The 17,534-nt window shown below is 42.5% G+C and overlaps 1 protein-coding gene across 1 annotated transcript in view; it reads right to left on the reverse strand.

Moving 5' to 3' along the window:
• Positions 1–969: 969 nt before the first annotated feature.
• The window catches only part of LOC138960434 (thrombospondin-type laminin G domain and EAR repeat-containing protein-like), a 36,311-nt gene continuing 19,746 nt past the window's right edge, over positions 970–17,534 (reverse strand). Inside the window, exons 5-13 of the mRNA XM_070332345.1 lie at positions 15,558–15,981; positions 14,241–14,415; positions 13,258–13,369; positions 12,877–13,021; positions 10,488–10,728; positions 9,356–9,542; positions 3,038–3,267; positions 2,271–2,458; positions 970–1,228 (exon numbers count right to left, since the gene is read on the reverse strand). Of these exons, the coding sequence (XP_070188446.1) occupies positions 970–1,228; positions 2,271–2,458; positions 3,038–3,267; positions 9,356–9,542; positions 10,488–10,728; positions 12,877–13,021; positions 13,258–13,369; positions 14,241–14,415; positions 15,558–15,981 (1,961 nt within the window). The remainder of the gene's footprint in view (positions 1,229–2,270; positions 2,459–3,037; positions 3,268–9,355; positions 9,543–10,487; positions 10,729–12,876; positions 13,022–13,257; positions 13,370–14,240; positions 14,416–15,557; positions 15,982–17,534) is intronic.

The following is a 17,534-nucleotide window of genomic DNA, read 5'->3' on the forward strand; positions in this document are numbered from 1 at the left end:
CATAAACTGAAGAGTCTGCACAAGCGTTCTCGAAGTATATGTCAAGCGAATGTTTACTGGCTTGTGTCGCCATGTGTACAAAAGGTCCGTGCCGTCATCGTCGTAATAGACGCCTCTGCCCAAGTCGATGTACACAAACTAGAGTTTTAACTCTCAAGCGATGGACGACTTATAGTTGGCGTGCAGGGAGGCATGCGCCATCGTCCTTCTGGTGCTGAACTTGCAAAAGTCGAAGTCGAGCGAAGCAAACCTGACTTTGAAATACTTCGATAAGAATGACAGATTTGGCTCAAACAGCCTCACGACACTTGCCACACCCTTCACAGAGGATGCACACTAAACTGTGTTTACAGTGTGTAGCACGTTTCCTGGTAGAATGATGTACTAAGTCACACTGTGCTCAAACCAGGTTACAGAAAGTGTGTTCAAAAATGGAACACTTCAGTTTAGTGTGTGACCAGATCCGTGGCTGTCTGTACATGACACCGTGAACGCACACACGGTTAAATACACAAATCGTGCTTTCCACACAGTAGAACTAGAAGACTGGTCTTTTCACAGATGAGGTAGCTGATACTGCCATTTGACAAAGTTCTCAAAAGACTTCACGACAAGGTAAGCACATATCTATGTTCATTAAAGACTTCCTGACAAAACATGTCATTGTCCACAAAAGACTTCACGACACGCAAACAACAGTTGGTCTGCCAAAACTTTCACGACAAAGCAAACAGCTTTTTCTTTGTTCGCAAAAAGACTTCCAGGCAAAGAAATAAACATGTATTTGACCGCAAAAAGACTTCCTGACAAAAAATGAACATAGAAATAACCATGTCTTTGTCTGCAAAATACTACACGACAAACAAATCATTTTGTCTGCACAAGACTTCACAATGAATCAAACAAACTTTTCTTCGTCCACTAAAAGACTGCAGGAAAACATGACCACCATCCAAGTCACAACTTCCGCTACACAAACTTGACCTTTAACACCTCAGAAATGGGACTCTTGGCACTAGCGTAGACCAAGTATATATCCTCCTTGTCTCTGAAGACGTCAAAGTCGGCGTTGGGCTGAGTGACCATGTGGTGAACAGGGACGAAGCGGTCAACGCCCTGCCAGCGGTAGATGACGCTCTTGAGGTGATCGCCGTTCCCCCCGTTCTGTGCGTTGGACACGATGAGGTAATGGTCGCTGCCTATCTGCATGTACTCCCAGTCGATAGCACTGTGGGTACAGAGATTGGTATGACGGTTTACTTATACATGTGTGGACTAGAAAGTTAATTAGTACACGGAAACTGCAGGGTAAGAAAAAGACAAGTACAACAAGCTACACACCAAATTTCAGTTCACACGACCAATAAGTACCAGAGATACAAGTCAAAAGAAAGAGACAGACAGACAGACAAACAAACAGACAGACAGACAGACAGACAGACAGACAGACTAACAGACAGACAGACAAAGTGAAACCTATACACCCCGTATTATGCCGGGGTGCAAAACGACTCCTAGTCGACTGCACTGTGGGGACAAAGATAGGTATGACGGTTTATTTATACACGTGTGAATAGAAGAACTCCGGAAATCACTCAGTCGGGTTTGCATGGGTTGTGAAAGAGTAAATACTCTTGCTTTTAGTGAGGCAAACATTCCACTCGCGCTCATTGTCCACGTGTTCAGACACACTCCTCGCTAGTGCCTGGCCTATAATGTCACGTGGGAAAGTTTGCCTCAGTAAAAGCAAGAGTTATTTCCGAACATTGTCTATTAGAAAGGTCATTATTACACAGAAACAGAAGGGTAAGAAACAAGACAGGGACAGGTACAAAAAGAAATAAAGTGGAAAGATAAAACTTCGTTCGGATATTTTCGCTGCGACATTTGATACACTGTTGTAGCATATTACGTCGAAGCCTTACATAATCTAAATTAAGTTCATGATCGAAGACACCACTATAAGCTGCAGGCTCCTTGTTTTCCACAGTATATTGCCGACTGTACAATGTTATCAACACATAGCAGAAAAAATCACTGCTAAACTCAACCCTACGCCCAACCCCCACCCCACAAAAATAAAAACAGAAAAAAACCGCACACACGCACAATAAAAACACGCAGATACAGAGATGACGACATAGACAGACAGACGAACCCGCGGACGGACGGAAAGCCGCACAGACGGACGGACAGACAGACAGACAGACAGACAGACAGAAAAAACATTCATTTTCAAAACAAAGCAAACAAATGACAACCTGACTCACCTAAACGTAGGAAACGACTGGTACTTCTCAAAGACTCTTTTGGCAATATTGAGCCTGTAGATGGTAGAGTTGGTGGCATAGCTGTCGATGTCCTGATAGTTCTGGGGGCCGTAGTTGTAGGCGTTGGCCACCACCAGGAACGCTTCTTTCCCCATCTTGAAAAACTCCCAGTCCGTGGCTCCGTTCGTCTGCAAACACGACAGACACTGAGTTTTACAAGGGAGATAAGTGTGGATCAAGTACGTACTCACTACTTCGTTTTATCTCCCCTGTTTTGAAAATGAGGATTTGCTGCTCCTGTGTGAGCGAATGAATGCCATCTGCAAAACTGAAAATGTGTAACTACTGTATGTACTCGAAGTAGAAATGTTACTCTACTGAAAGCATATGAACACAAAAGACGTGAGGCATTCAGAAACCGATGCCAAGCAGACAGAGCAGAATCAAAGAACATTATATTTATGCTTTTGCAATTACTTTGCAATTTGGAAAGTATTGTGTACACAAGCTCATAAAATCAATAAAAATAAACTCTGTAGGTCAATCCTCACAGATTCACAGATGCGCGACAGAGAGCTTTGCAGACACACTAACAGACACCGACAGATAGACACACAGACAGACACACAAACAGACAGACACACACACACACACACAAACACACTCACTCATCCCACTCCACACTACCTTCAACTCTATCCATCATCAACCCCCATCCTCCAAAAAAACTCCCCCCCCCCCCCCGCCCATCAACACCACCACCTTACCTCCATAGTCTGAAACTTGACAAACTGGCCGTCCTGGAAGAAGTAGACAGCGGAGTCGATGAGCGTGCTGAGACCGTTGAAGGCGTTAGCGACCACCAGGAAGTGGAAGCCGTCCACAGAGAAGTGGGTCCAGTCGTACGCACCAACCGTCATGATGCGCTGGTGTTCGCCGAACTCTCTCTCGTCATCGTCCCACTTGTAGATCACGGAGTCGATCAGGTTCTTGTCACCTGGTTGGAAAAAAGAGGAAAAACTACTGAAGCGTGAACGAAGCCTAATATTCCCTGGGCGAAGTCGAATTCGCGACGTCCACGAACCTTTGGCACTGAATTTTCGGTAAAAAGTCAACTTCGGAATCAATCAAGGACAGCCTCAATGAAAATCACTCTTAAAAGTATTGGCGCTCAAGAAGAAGTAAAACAATAGACGATGTTCGGAAATAACTCTGTCGGGTTTGAATGGTTTGTCATAGAGTGATTTGAGTGAGACAAACAAGCCACACGTGCTCCTTGTTCACGTGTTTCAGTCACACCTGTCGCTTGTGACTGGCCTGTGAATTGTTTGTAGGAAGGGTATTCACTCTTTCACAACCTATATAAACCCGGCAGAATTATTTCCGAAATTCATCTATTTTTGACTGTTTGTCGAAGAAAGGAACAGTGCTCCTAGTGGCTTGAAGGCGTTGGGTCAAGTGCTGAGGATTATTGATAATGCTGTGTGATCTGTATAATTATACCTATTCACATTTTTTGGGGGGGGAGGGGGGGGGATTTCCCCCACTTGTCACGTAACGTGTTTACATTTTAAAACTTTATGTGTTTTTGTTTTTTTTACAAAATGGTCCCTTTGAGCCCCCCCCCCCCCCCCCCCCCCCCCCAGGAAGTAAACAAACTTGCATCGGTCTTGGCTAGCCAGATAGGTTACAGAGACGAAAAAAACCACCCAAGTCGCGTAAGGCGAAATTACTACATTTAGTCAAGCTGTCGAACTCACGAAACTGAACGCACTGAAGTTTTTCACCAAGACAGTACAGCTTCGTCAATCCCCGCGAGAAGGAAATCGCTCACCTTCCACGTGCAAAACGCAGTAAAATTAACACGCCAGAATAGCGCGGTAGCGTATTTGTGCTACGCAAGAAAGCGCGATTTTCTGTATTCTTGTTAACTTTCGGAGCTTGTTTTGAATACAACCTATCATATCTATATGTTTTTGGAATCAGGAAATGATAAAGAATAAGATGAAATCATTTTTGGATCGGTTTCTTACATTTTTATCGTAAGACTAATTAATCTATTTTCGTTAATTGTGATCACATTTTAAGAGTAACCATGACATAATGTACATATTTTTTTAATTCAGAATGTGATGAAGAATACAATGCAATCAATTTTAAATCTGTTTGCGAAAAATCGATTTTAATGACAACTTTAATGAGCAAACTCATGAATTAATTTTTAACCCTACAAGCTGAAATGCAATACCGAAGTCCGGGCTTCGTCGAAGATTACTTGACCAAAATTTCAACCAATTTGGTTGAAAAATGAGAGCGTGACAGTGCCACCTCAACTTTCACGAAAGCCGGATATGACGTCATCAATGCTATTTATCAAAAAAAAGAAAAAAACGTCTGGAGATACCATACTCAGGATCTCTCATGTCAAGTTTCATGAAGATCGGTCCAGTAGTTTTCCCTGAATAGCTCTACACACACACACACACACACACACACGCAAACACACACACACACACACACACACACACATACACCACGACCCTCGTCTCGATTCCCCGTCTATGTTAAAAAATTTAGTCTTATTCTTCTTCTTCTTGTCGATCACTAAACATTTAGTCAAAAACTTGACTAATGTAAAAACCAACCAACCAACCTCCCCGCACCCCCAACCCACCCCCACATAAAAAGAGCTACAGCCATGTACAGTTGCTCTCAGTGTGGAACAATGAATTTTCTTTTAGTGGAAGTCTGAAAAGAGGAAAAGGTCAAGCATATGGCGGCGGTGATGGTAGTGGCAATGAAAGCGACCTGAGGAAGAAGGAAGAGCAACAAAAGTGTTACACCAAACACACACGCCGTAACAACCACAACACAACACACACAACAGACATTCCTCTGACATAAAAAGTCCCTACTATGACGGCTTACTTGTGCCAAAACCTAGGGTTATCGTTTTCACGTGAAAATTAGTAATTAACAGTGTTAATTACTAATTTTCATTTTTGCCTCGTTTTCGGTCACAGTAGTCGGATTTTAAGAGTCCGCACTGAGAGGCTTCAACGCCCGGCAAACATCACTCTCACACTATTTCTAAAATATCTTTTAATAGAAGGCCTTATCGAGCAAGTAATTCGACGGGAAGATGCATGTCACTGTTTTCTGCGATAGCGCTATCCTAAACGTTGTTTTGGGTATCTTAGAAAAGAATAATCGACCCTGAAAACTTTCGAAACGAAGCTGTTCGTCAGTAGCAGACGGACTTTTCAGATCGGCTGTGGTCTCACACTTTCACAGATATCTTTCAATATAATTCCTTATTCGACAAGTTGTCAGGCAGACAGCTGTACTTCATATTGTTTCCACTACCACACTCATACATTTGCTTAAAAGTGTATTAGGGAAGGACAATCGATTCGAAAATGTTCGAACCGAGAGAGGAAAAATGGCGGCCGGTCGGACATGTGCAAAAGGTCCGACGACTAGCAGACGGATCTCTTCATCGAGACTCACACACTTTCACAAATATCTTTCGATAGAATTCGTTATTCAACAAGTTTTTGGACAGACAGTTGTATGTCACGGTTATCTACACATGCGCTCAGCTCTTAGTGTTAATTTACATCTAATTAAAGAACTATGGACCAGAAAAGCTTCGAATCGAAGGATGTTTTGCTCTGGCAGGTGAAACAGTCGCGCATGCGCATTGAGCCCCCACAGTCACGAGGTACAAGAAAATTAGTAATTAACGCGTGAAAATTACTAATTTTTAGTTTTGGCACTAGTAAGCCGTCAGGAAGCGAGCCAAAACTGAAAATTAGACATTAACACTTGAAAATTAGTTATTAACACTAGAAAATTAGTAATTAACACGTGAAAATTAGTAATTTTCCCGTCAGAATTGTAATTTTCTCGTGAAAATTAGTAACTTTCACGGGTTAATTACTAATTTTTAGTTTTGGCGCTAGTAAGCCGTCATACCCTACCCCTCTCCGCCTGTGCTAGGTGACAAAAGCTAACCGCGCTTTAATCCCGTCGTAACCAACCGCGGGCTTTGTCTTCAAGTCTGACCTCAGCGGTTGGTCATTTGATTGCCCCGTGGGGAGGGCTCTTTATAGGCCAATGCCACCCAGCTTGCGCGGTGCTTTTAGTACACATTTTATGCCTCACCTATAAAGTGATGGCGAGTTCTGAAGCGGTTAAGTGCCGCGTGAATTCAAACACGCCCGCCTCCTAACTTTGTGTGTTACACAGGCGCTGGGCTTTCAGTCAGGCCTCGAACATAGGGTCAGGTTGTCGTCAAAATCACATTCGTCAGACGGGCACAATGGCGCTAGTTAATAAGACGCCGGTGTGACGTTTTCATCTTTCGCCGTGTTGATATTTCGCTTCTCGGCCTCGTTGATCTAGTATAAACTCTACACTGAACAAAAAAACACCCTTCGATAGTACTGATGAGCGACCTTGTGTACCTTACATTCATGGGGCCAAATTTGTCCAACCAATTTGTTTTATTTAACTTAGAAATTTGATTCATCCTAAAATGTTTTCCTTCCTACTCAAGGGACGTAACCACTCAGTAAACGTTTTCGAAAAATTCGATTTTGGGGGTGAAATCTATTACATTTTACCACCAATTTTCTTCACATGCAAGAAACTGACATGCTTTTCGTCCTTAAATAATTTCACTTCTTAATTTTACCAGGAAACAACATTTCAGTCTTGAGTATATGTCGAGGGGGAAATATGTACACAGGCGAAAGATGACATCGTGACACCGGTCTCCCACGCGGAAGGTTGAGTGTTCGAATCTCAGGCCGGAGATTTATCCGATCTCCCAGGTCAACTTATGTGCACGCAAGCACAAGTGCGCACGAAAAAGAGTATGTGTTCCATGTCGGTTGGTTATAGAAACACAAAAATACCAAGCATGCATCTCCCGAAATTGGGGTATGGCTACCGCAATGGCGGGGGTAAAAACGGTCATACACCTATAAACCTACTCGTGCAAAACATCCACACACGAGTGTACGAGGGAGTTTCAGTCCATAAACGCAGAAGAAAAAGAAAAAGAAAGATTCGTCAGTCTGCTGATTCTGTCAGATGCCGACCAAAAAAGCGTTTTACGATTTGGGGAGGGCAAAAGAGCATGACACTGTTGAACAATAAACATGCTTGACCATTGTAGGCTGCGTCTTTACTTTGAAGGTCGTCGAGGACAACGTAAATCGCGATGCTTATAGTCTTCAAAATGATACTTGCGTGGTTATCTTGAATTCGACTAAGTTAATTGTGTATGCTAGACCAAATTGAAGAAAAAGGCATTTGAAGCAGTTCTTTTATTGGTCTTTTGGTTCCCCCCTTGTCCTCGTTTCTCTATCCGTAAGAGATCGAGAAAGAAAAGAGAAAAATCGACGAATTATTGCGGCTTGTGCCTGTACTAAGTTGCTACAGAGAAAATGCAGGTGTTTCCTTGTCGGAGGCAAATTCGACTTTTATGGAGTATTTATAAACACTTCAACCAGAAGGAAGAGAAGACTTTATTTTCGTGGAAAAACGTCATCATAAAATATGCAGCTGAGTAAGGTAATAAAAACAAACGGAAGTATTAAATAACACAAAGCGATGTAACTGGCTTTCGGAGCTACGTGGTGATGAAAACAAACGGAAGTATTGAATAACACAAAGCGATGTAACTGATTTCGGAGCTACGTGGTGATGAAAACAAAGGGAAGTATTAAATAACACAAAGCGATGTAACTGGCTTTCGGAGCTACGTGGTGATGAAAACAAAGGGAAGTATTAAATAACACAAAGCGATGTAACTGGCTTTCGGAGCTACGTGGTGATGAAAACAAACGGAAGTATTGAATAACACAAAGCGATGTAACTGATTTCGGAGCTACGTGGTGATGAAAACAAAGGGAAGTATTGAATAACACAAAGCGATGTAACTGGCTTTCGGAGCTACGTGGTGATGAAAACAAACGGAAGTATTAAATAACACAAAGCGATGTAACTGGCTTTCGGAGCTACGTGGTGATGAAAACAAACGGAAGTATTGAATAACACAAAGCGATGTAACTGATTTCGGAGCTACGTGGTGACGAAATAAGGAGAATGACACCTTTTCCTCAGTTAAAATGAGGTATAGCGGTTTCTTACAAAAAGGATTAGAAAAAATCCGTTGCATGCTTTCCATTCCAGTTTGGAAGAAAAATTTCTGTTTGTTGCATTCAGACAAAAAAAGTTTTATTGAATTGAATTGAATTGAATTGAATTGAATTGAATTGAAAGTTGAAGCGCAGCTTCAAGCAAAGAACGTTTACCCCAAAAACAATTGTTTTTATATATTTAGCACTGCTTTCTGGAAATTGCTCTCCACCAATCTCTGGTACCCTACCTCACAGGAACCACGAAGACTACACTACGAGTCAGTCCGTCAACGAACAGTATCAGTAAGCATGCGAGCTATTTGAATGCAAGCAGCAAGGTGTGACGAATCGCTTGTCACACCCACAAACCCATGATGACACAAGACAAACTTCTTTGCCGTCAGAGTAGGCTACTGTAACGAAGCGATTTACTTTGAACAACTCACCTTTCCAAACACTAATTCTAGCACAGTTAAAATACTGCTTGTGTGTGATGTCACTAATTCAAAATCCAAAACCGAACTGTACAGCTGAGCGATTTGAGATATTTTGGTCTCTTTCATACCCTTCTGGTACGAACCTTTGGTTTGCCACAGCTGGGTAGCTAGCGCAATCTCGACGAACAATGACTTTTTAGATCTGTGTCAAAAATGTCAATGTTTGGTCAAACATACAAATGACGTATAAGCCTGACTTCTTACTATGCAGAGTGGGCATTTTGCACTAACATTGATATTGCAGATTAACATGGGTGTCCGGAACGATATTAATCCATAAACCAAACCCACTCCACACAATAAGGAACAAGGCTGAACATGTCTAGTATGTCTCCAGGCTGAAGAATGCTCATATCTCTTGTGAAAGCCTTGGACAGATCTGTGATGGTTCACTTGATGGTCTACACAGGAAGGAAGACATCTACAGTAGCCATACCTTCTGCATGATTAGCCACCGCTAGGTAGTGATCGTCCTCGATGGCGAAATGCTCCATGTCACGGGCCGTCCACGTAGCAATCTGCTGGTACGGTTTGAACTTCTTGCGTCGCTTGCGCCACTTGTACACCGTGGAGTTGGTCGGCTCCATGGTGGACGTGCCATAGTTGGCCACTGCAAGGAAAAACTGAAAATGGAGTAAACTTTATTTTTATTAGCTTCCTTTCCTGCTACTTTCTGGTCTTCGTGACGTGATTTTAAAAGGTTATTGGGACTGTGCAACTGACAAAAATGTTAAGACATCCCTTTTGCTCTTTTCACTGTCATCTACTTTGTGACAATGGATGACAAGTGTAATATGACCATAGATTTACGCAGTTAGACTCTCGCCACGACGCACACGCAAAAAGACATCACTTGAGTCCACGAAAATATCAAACTAAAGCTAGCCAATTTATTACAATGACATCGAAGTCAAGCTTGAACAAAATCTTATTTGAGTCCAGACCGGAGCAAAACTCGATAATTAGCTATTTATCCTATAAACAGATGTTTGGAAATAACTCTGTCGGGTTTGTATGGGTCGTGAAAGAGTGAATATTCTTGCTTTTATTGAGGCAAACTTTCCCACGTGACATTTTAGACCAGTCACAAGCGAGGGGTGTGTCTGAAATAGGTGGACAAGAAGCACGTGTGAAAAGTTAGCCTCACTAAAAGCAAGAGTATTCACTCTTTCACAACCCATACAAGCCCGAAAGAGTGATTGCCAGAGTTCGTCTATTACACGATTTTGTTGAATCAAAGCAGAGCAAAATAAAACACTTAGAAAACAAAAGACACAAAGCTCACAGTTTAACCAACAAACAAGAATTGTAGATTAAAGGAACGTTTATTATTGACAAAGCAAAATGTTACACTTACTAGTACGTCAACACAGTGGTCTTATCTTCAGACAAATATTGCAACAACAATCAAACAAGAAAAAAACAAATCCAATCTCTTACCTGATATAAACAAGACTTTATTCAATTATTATCGTGACATAAATAATATATGGCATTTAGGATTTCTCACTCAAGCATAGTGCCTATTTTAAGCAATCCTAGTGAAAACATAACATCCGATCTCTTACCTGATTCCTGATCTCAAAGAATTCCCAGGACTGTGCGGACTTGGTCTCCAGACGTTGGTATATTTCAAACTTCCCGTCCACCCACTTGAAGACAGCAGAGGCACTCGGGCTACCCGACACAGCGGCGGCGTTAGCGAAGGCAGCGAACCTCCCCTCTCCCGGGATGTCAAAGATCTCCACATCCAGAGACTCTGCGCCTGTGTCGATCTGCTGGTGAGGGACCAAGTAGTCTAAACGACGGCTTTCTGCAACACAGAAAACAAAACTTGGTATTGAGTAATGAACAGTAAAGGGTAAATGAGAATCTTTGGAGCGCTCATTTCAACGTAACGTAATGTAATTTCTCTGAGCCCTTGACAAAAACAGCATGGTCATATCGGCCAGAATATCTCCTTAAATTTACATCGGTACGGGCGGGGAGGTAGCTCAGTCGGTAGCGCGCTGGATTTGTATCCAGTTGGCCGCTGTCAGCGTGAGTTCGTCCCCACGTTCGGCGAGAGATTTATTTCTCAGAGTCAACTTTGTGTGCAGACTCTCCTCGGTGTCCGAACACCCCCGTGTGTACACGCAAACACAAGACCAAGTGCGCACGAAAAAGATCCTGTAATCAATGTCAGAGTTCGGTGGGTTATAGAAACACGAAAATACCCAGCATGCTTCCTCCGAAAACGGCGTATGGCTGCCAAAATGGCGGGGTAAAAAACGGTCATACACGTAAAATTCCACTCGTGCAAAAAACACGAGTGTACGTGGGAGTTTCAGCCCACAAACGCAGAAGAAGAAGAAGAAGAAGACATCGGTACATAGAGGAATACTAGGGGAAGGGCTCCTAATATGGACCACTTTTTGTTTCATGCTGATAACTAGCTTGTTTTCTTGCGAAGATGTTTCATTTTGTGTTTGGTAGTCCTTCTCTCTTAGGTTAACCGTTAGAACTAATTAGAGTGAAATAGCTTTGATAGACATTCAGCAAAAATTAAATACAGAAAAAATCACAAATGGTCCATATTAGGAGCCTGGGCGCCTAATATGGACCAGTCAAGCGGCCTTCACGAATCACTGTAAAAAGCCCCCTATACTTCAAAATAGCATGATACAACTTAGTGTACAAGTCAGACTAATTAAAATATGCTTTAGATTTATCTGTTTCGGGTCGATGAGAGCATTATTTGAAGCACACCAGGAAACTAAAGAAGCTTATCAAAAACAGAGTGAAAATAATTGAAATTATCAACTTCCACGAAAAGAAGACTTTTTGTTAAATTTTTTTTAAATCTCGAGGGCTAGTTATAGGTTATTTCCAGCAAGCTTCTTACTGAATTAATGAAAATAGCCTTTAGCTTTTATTTTCTTCGATTTGTTGAAGGTGGTCCATATTAGGGGACTCGCACATACTTTGAGATTTTGCTATTATTTTTTATTTGCAGGAGAAACTCGGGGTCAACACTGCTAAAATGTAACAAATACCGTCTTAGCTGTCATACATATATAGCAATGTTTGTGTGATGAAAGCTTTGGCTGTGGACAGAAACGAGTCCGTTTTAGGCGGCAAATTTAGAGTGAACGCTGCCAAAAGTGAAAAAAGAGAAAAAACCTAACGGTTTTGAGGTTTGTGTTTCTGCAACTGTTTTGACATGTGCAAGTTATCCAGAGAGGGTGAATACAGAGAATGAAATTTTGAGCGCTCTAGCGCCGTTAGTTTGTCAGAACAGGAGATTTACACGAGTTTTATTTTTAGATATTGAACTGCGAGCGAAAGCAAGCTGTTCACTATTTGAAAAAGCAACGAGTGTAAATCTGGTACGACACAGCAAGCCATGTAGTATTCTGTTTATCCTGCATACTGTACTTACGTGTATTTTAATGAAAATGTCCTGCAGTCGAGGCAGCTAAATTGAAGACGCTTGTTTTGGAACCTCCATCTCTTCTAAAGCCTCCTGCAATCTATTACGTCAAAGCAAAGAAACGTCACTCTGAAAGTGTGGCGTGACGTGTTAGTTCTAAAGGTTCATCGAGGGTAATTAGCGAGCGCAATTTTTGTTTCTATAATGACGTTTGTCTCGGTGACTTTGGCATCATAAGCCGTGGAAAAACAGGTCCCTGCCAGACTTGCTTGACATGACCTCATTTACATGATATACACACGTGTGATTTGAACGAATATCATCTCACGGGTGTCTCTCTCACGTATGTAGGATAAAGAGCGGTACATGTTTCGAAAACATTACTGACAGTACGCATGAAAACAAATATGCAGCGCGTCCCAAGACCCGCTTTTTTACTTTAGTGCGTCGTGGGACCCCTTCCATGAATTTCTACAACGTTTTTTGTTTTTTTGGTTACTAGTGTGTATAGGCCGCAGGGATGCCCAAACTTGTACAAGGGTTACCAACCTGTATTGACGTTGACTTCCCGCCACACGCCGTTGACGCAGACCTTGAGTTTGCTGGTGTAGATGTCGAAGGCGATGTTGCCCACGTCTGTCCACTCGCACTGACTGCTGCCGTAGCGGAACTGGGCCAGGGGTCTGTAGCCTGCACACGCACGTCACAGAGGTAAGTGATTAATGATATACGATACCAAAAATTACACGGCCTGGTGGTCACCTTTCGTTTAATTTTCTTCTGCTGATATGTTGAAGTCACTGTTAGTGTTATTAACTTTGTTTTCCACATTCAATGCAAGGAGCTGTTTCACAATGATCACGAAATGGCCGTTCTATGGACAAGCATGTATTTCAAACTGGGAAAGAATGCTTTGTTTGACTCACCTGGAAAAGTGGTGATGAAGTTGTCCAGTCCAGGCTGGATTTTGACCTTTGGGGGACACGCTCTGACTGAGGCGTCTCCACCGGTGACTAGAATGACATCTTTCAACAGTCCCTGCATAATGAAACACATGTACAACGCGCGATGAAGTTAGACATTCCGGTATAAGCTTACAGACAAATGAACAACACGCTGTTTTTTGTGTCCAGCAATAGTTAAAATCTTAAACAAATGAGTGAGAGCGCTATTTAAAGATCTGACAAACAAAGGGAAGTAAGCGTTCTAAATCCATCCGACATGATTGTGTTATGGAGTAAGTGAGAGTTGCGCGGAACCAGTCTCCTGGTAATAGTGACGCTAATCTTACAGATGTTACTTTAGAAAGCAGATGCACTGGAGCCCTCTTTTTAAGCGGCAAACTTTCTCCACCCCGCCCGTCCGTCTCCCTCCGATTTAGGACCCCCCCCCCCCCCCCCCCCCAGTTAGACCCTACTCTCTCACATCTTCTGTTCACAACATTTGCACAGTTACCTCAAGACTCTGTCTCTTTTCAGATCTTATTTTCTGACAGTATTAAAAAAAAAAAGTTCGGGCAGGAAGATACAATATTTCTCCTTCCAGGCACATTTGCGCACTCAAAGTAACACCTTATAAGAGCTCTCTCTTTCTCTCTCTTTCTCTCTCTAAAACACACACACACACACACACACACACACACACACAAACACACACACACAAATACACAAACACACAAATACACAAAAACACACACACACACACACACACACACACACACTCTCTCACACACACATAAATACACCCACACACAAACACGCACGCACGCACAAACACACACAAACACACACACACACACACACACTCACACACACAGGGCACACACACACACCGGGCACACACACACACACACACACACACAGACGATCATGAAATTATCGCTGTCAACAAACACACTCACAATACTGACCTGAAATATTGTCCTGCGTTTCTTGCAGCGCCCTATACTGATGGAAGAGTTGGTGATGGGGAGATAAGTAGGGAAGGGGAACCGCACCACCCTCCTCCTCTTGTTACCACAGTCTGTGCTCATCTCTAGCGTCCCGGCTGTCAGGCTGAATCCGTATGTGTGCCACTGTTTGTCTCTGTGCGAATACACAGTAAATCATAGTTTTTATAAATTGTTTTATAATATATGTTTAGAAATGATGCCATATGATAAATATAACTACCTATTAGAATGATTACAAAGAGCGCGAAAGAGAGGTCACGTGATAAGTCCCTTAGTCGCCATCTTAGTATTGTTCTTGAGACTCCTGTACTGATGCAAGAGGTTGGAGTAATAAAAGTTCAAGTGCAATCCTGCGTAATGTGAGTGTAGTAATGTATGAGTGTTTCCACACCAGGAAAAATACCAATGGCTGTAATGCTATATGGCGGAATACATTCTTATTCTCTTGTTCTCCTGTGTCGTCTGTACAAAAGAGTGAACACACATACAATATGGACACATGAACATTACATAAATCAGTCAAAAAGTTTATAAACAATAATGATATTCTCTAAACATTGACTGGAAACATACACACACATGCACACACACAGGCACTGATAACCGGGTAATGATGGGATTGAAGGGAGCGGGATGCGGAGGGGTAGGTGAGGGGGGGGGGGGGGGGGTCGATGGTAAAACTATAGAATGTGCTGGCAATATCTAGCCTCGATATATACATTGCATACAAATATGGGTATAGATATGTATACCCGGTCTTGCATGTATGCCTTGAAGCAAACAGATCATGAGGAAATCAAAAACATTTGTCAACCGCTTCAAAACTTTGCCCATTCAACACATGTATGATGTAGTATGACTTTTTGTGTTCCAAAATTACGTGCAACATTTTAATGGTATTGCAAATATTCAAGTGAAAAAACGTTACTTTCCCAAGCAATCCAAATATAGCATTTTTAAAAGAATACAACAACAAAACGAATCATAACAATCAAAACAAAAACGAAAAAGATAAACCAGCCAGTGAGAAAAGAAAGACCAATCAAAAAGATAAGGTAATCAGGTAATTATGAATAGGAATACCAGGACATTTAAAAGTTACACAGGCCTTTGTGAAACAGGAAAAAAGTAAGAGAAACTAGCGAAAGAAAAGAAAGACCAAGAAAAAGACAAGCTAAAGCAGGCAAGCCAGTCAGAAAAGGAAGACCAAGAGAGAAAAAACTCACAACAAAGACAACCAGAATTTCAAAACATAGGAACAACAAATTCACCTACTTGTAAATATTCGTCTTAAACTTGTAGCGCTTGTCCTTAAACTGGAAAACCATCTTGCCTCGAGCCAACACCACAGAGATAACTCTGTGTCGAGATCGCTCGTCGTACAGGGAGAGAATACACTCCTCTCTCCTCGGGCGTCGAGTCACTTTCATGGACACGAACACAGAAAACTCGTACGGGAAGTAGCGGCAGCGCGGGAACAACTTGCTGGCCCGGAAGTAGATGTCGCTGGCGTCTCGCGAGAACTGGAAGCCGTGCACATGACTGTGGGTATCGTACATAACGCTGACGCCCGCGGGTAACTTCTCCAGGGTGGGCACTGCCACTTCCAGCAAGTCCACCGGCTTGAGACCTGCAAGGACAAGAGAAGATAATTGCGTGCAGGCGTTATTGGATATGTTGGTTTTAAGGCAAAGCAAGACTCAGCTGGCAAGGCAAAACACATTTCAGAAACCTCTAGGGTTACAGGAATTTGAAAAAACAGGTACAATAAAAACAAAAACAAAAAAGAAATGTAATAATAGGTCACAACATGTCGTAATCAATAACCATAAATAGGTCTAACTGGAGTAATAACTAATTAAAAACTTACAGCCCTTTCCCCGTAAAGGTTGTTCTTAGTTGAGCCCGAAGATGATTGAATAAAGTCTTGTTTAAACAAAGATGAGTTCGGGAAGTCTTTTCTACCTAACCTAAAACGCAGTGCCAAAGCACGATCATGCCGACGGGCGCAATGACGTGGTGAATAAGACGCCGGCCTTCTAAGCGGGAGGTCGAGTGTTCAATCCCGGCCGCAGCGCCTGGTAGGTAAAGGGTGGAGATTTTTCCGATCTCCCAGCTAAACTTATGCATAGACCTGCCAGTGCCTTATACTCCTTCGTGTGCAAGCACAAGACCAAGTGTGCACGGAAAAGAGACTATAATCCATGTCCGAGTTCGGTGGGTTATAGAAACACGAAAAAAACAAGCCCTCCGAAATCGGCGTATGGCCGCTGGCTAAATGGCGGGATAAAACGGTCATACACGTAAAATCCCACTGCGTGTTTAAAAGGTAGGAGTTCCTGCACAGTTCTTTGCGAAATGAAGCAGACATCTGGCGAATGACCTTTATCTATTCAAAATAAAGTAATGACCTTAAATAGAAACGAAAAACCATGACTTCAGCCGTTTGCGTGCCGAAGTGATGTTGTACACGGACAGGATTTCAGCACGTGTTTCTGTCCGTATCGCTTACTCACTCGACTGGAGATACTGATAAGTTACAGTAAACCAAACCCGTGGTAATTTTGGGAAAAGTCGTTATAAGTCCACGTATGGACGGTCGTATGTCGACAAAGAAGGAGAAAAAATCCGTCAGATAAAAGTCGGTCGTAATATTGAGGGACCCGTAAAAGAGAGGGGTCGTAAAGGGAGGTACCACTGTAGTACAAAAACATGAACGAACGTGGGAGTTTCAGCCCGTGAACGAAGAAGAAGACGCACTTTAACTGCACGTACATGGGAGAAGAAGAACGATCCTGCCCGCCACCTCAGACCTATCGAGGCTTGTACGTGAGGTGAGAGCATTCTCCCGCGCTCGCGCACACACAAAAGATCTACACCCTGGCTGCTTTCTGTGCAGAGCTTGATCATTACCTTTTTGCAGACCTACTGATTTGCTAACTGACACCCAAGGTAATTGTTGAAATAAAGCCAGCAAAACATCCCCAATTTGCTAACTGACACCCATGGTAATTGTTGAAATAAAGCCAGCAAAACATCCCCAATTTGCTAACTGACACCCATGGTAATTGTTGAAATAAAGCCAGCAAAACATCCCCAATTTGCTAACTGACACCCATGGTAATTGTTGAAATAAAGCCAGCAAAACATCCCCAATTTGCTAACTGACACCCATGGTAATTGTTGAAATAAAGCCAGCAAAACATCCCCAATTTGCTAACTGACACCCATGGTAATTGTTGAAATAAAGCC

The sequence above is a fragment of the Littorina saxatilis genome, linkage group LG2 (assembly GCF_037325665.1).
Source record: "Littorina saxatilis isolate snail1 linkage group LG2, US_GU_Lsax_2.0, whole genome shotgun sequence".
Taxonomy (NCBI): domain Eukaryota; kingdom Metazoa; phylum Mollusca; class Gastropoda; order Littorinimorpha; family Littorinidae; genus Littorina; species Littorina saxatilis.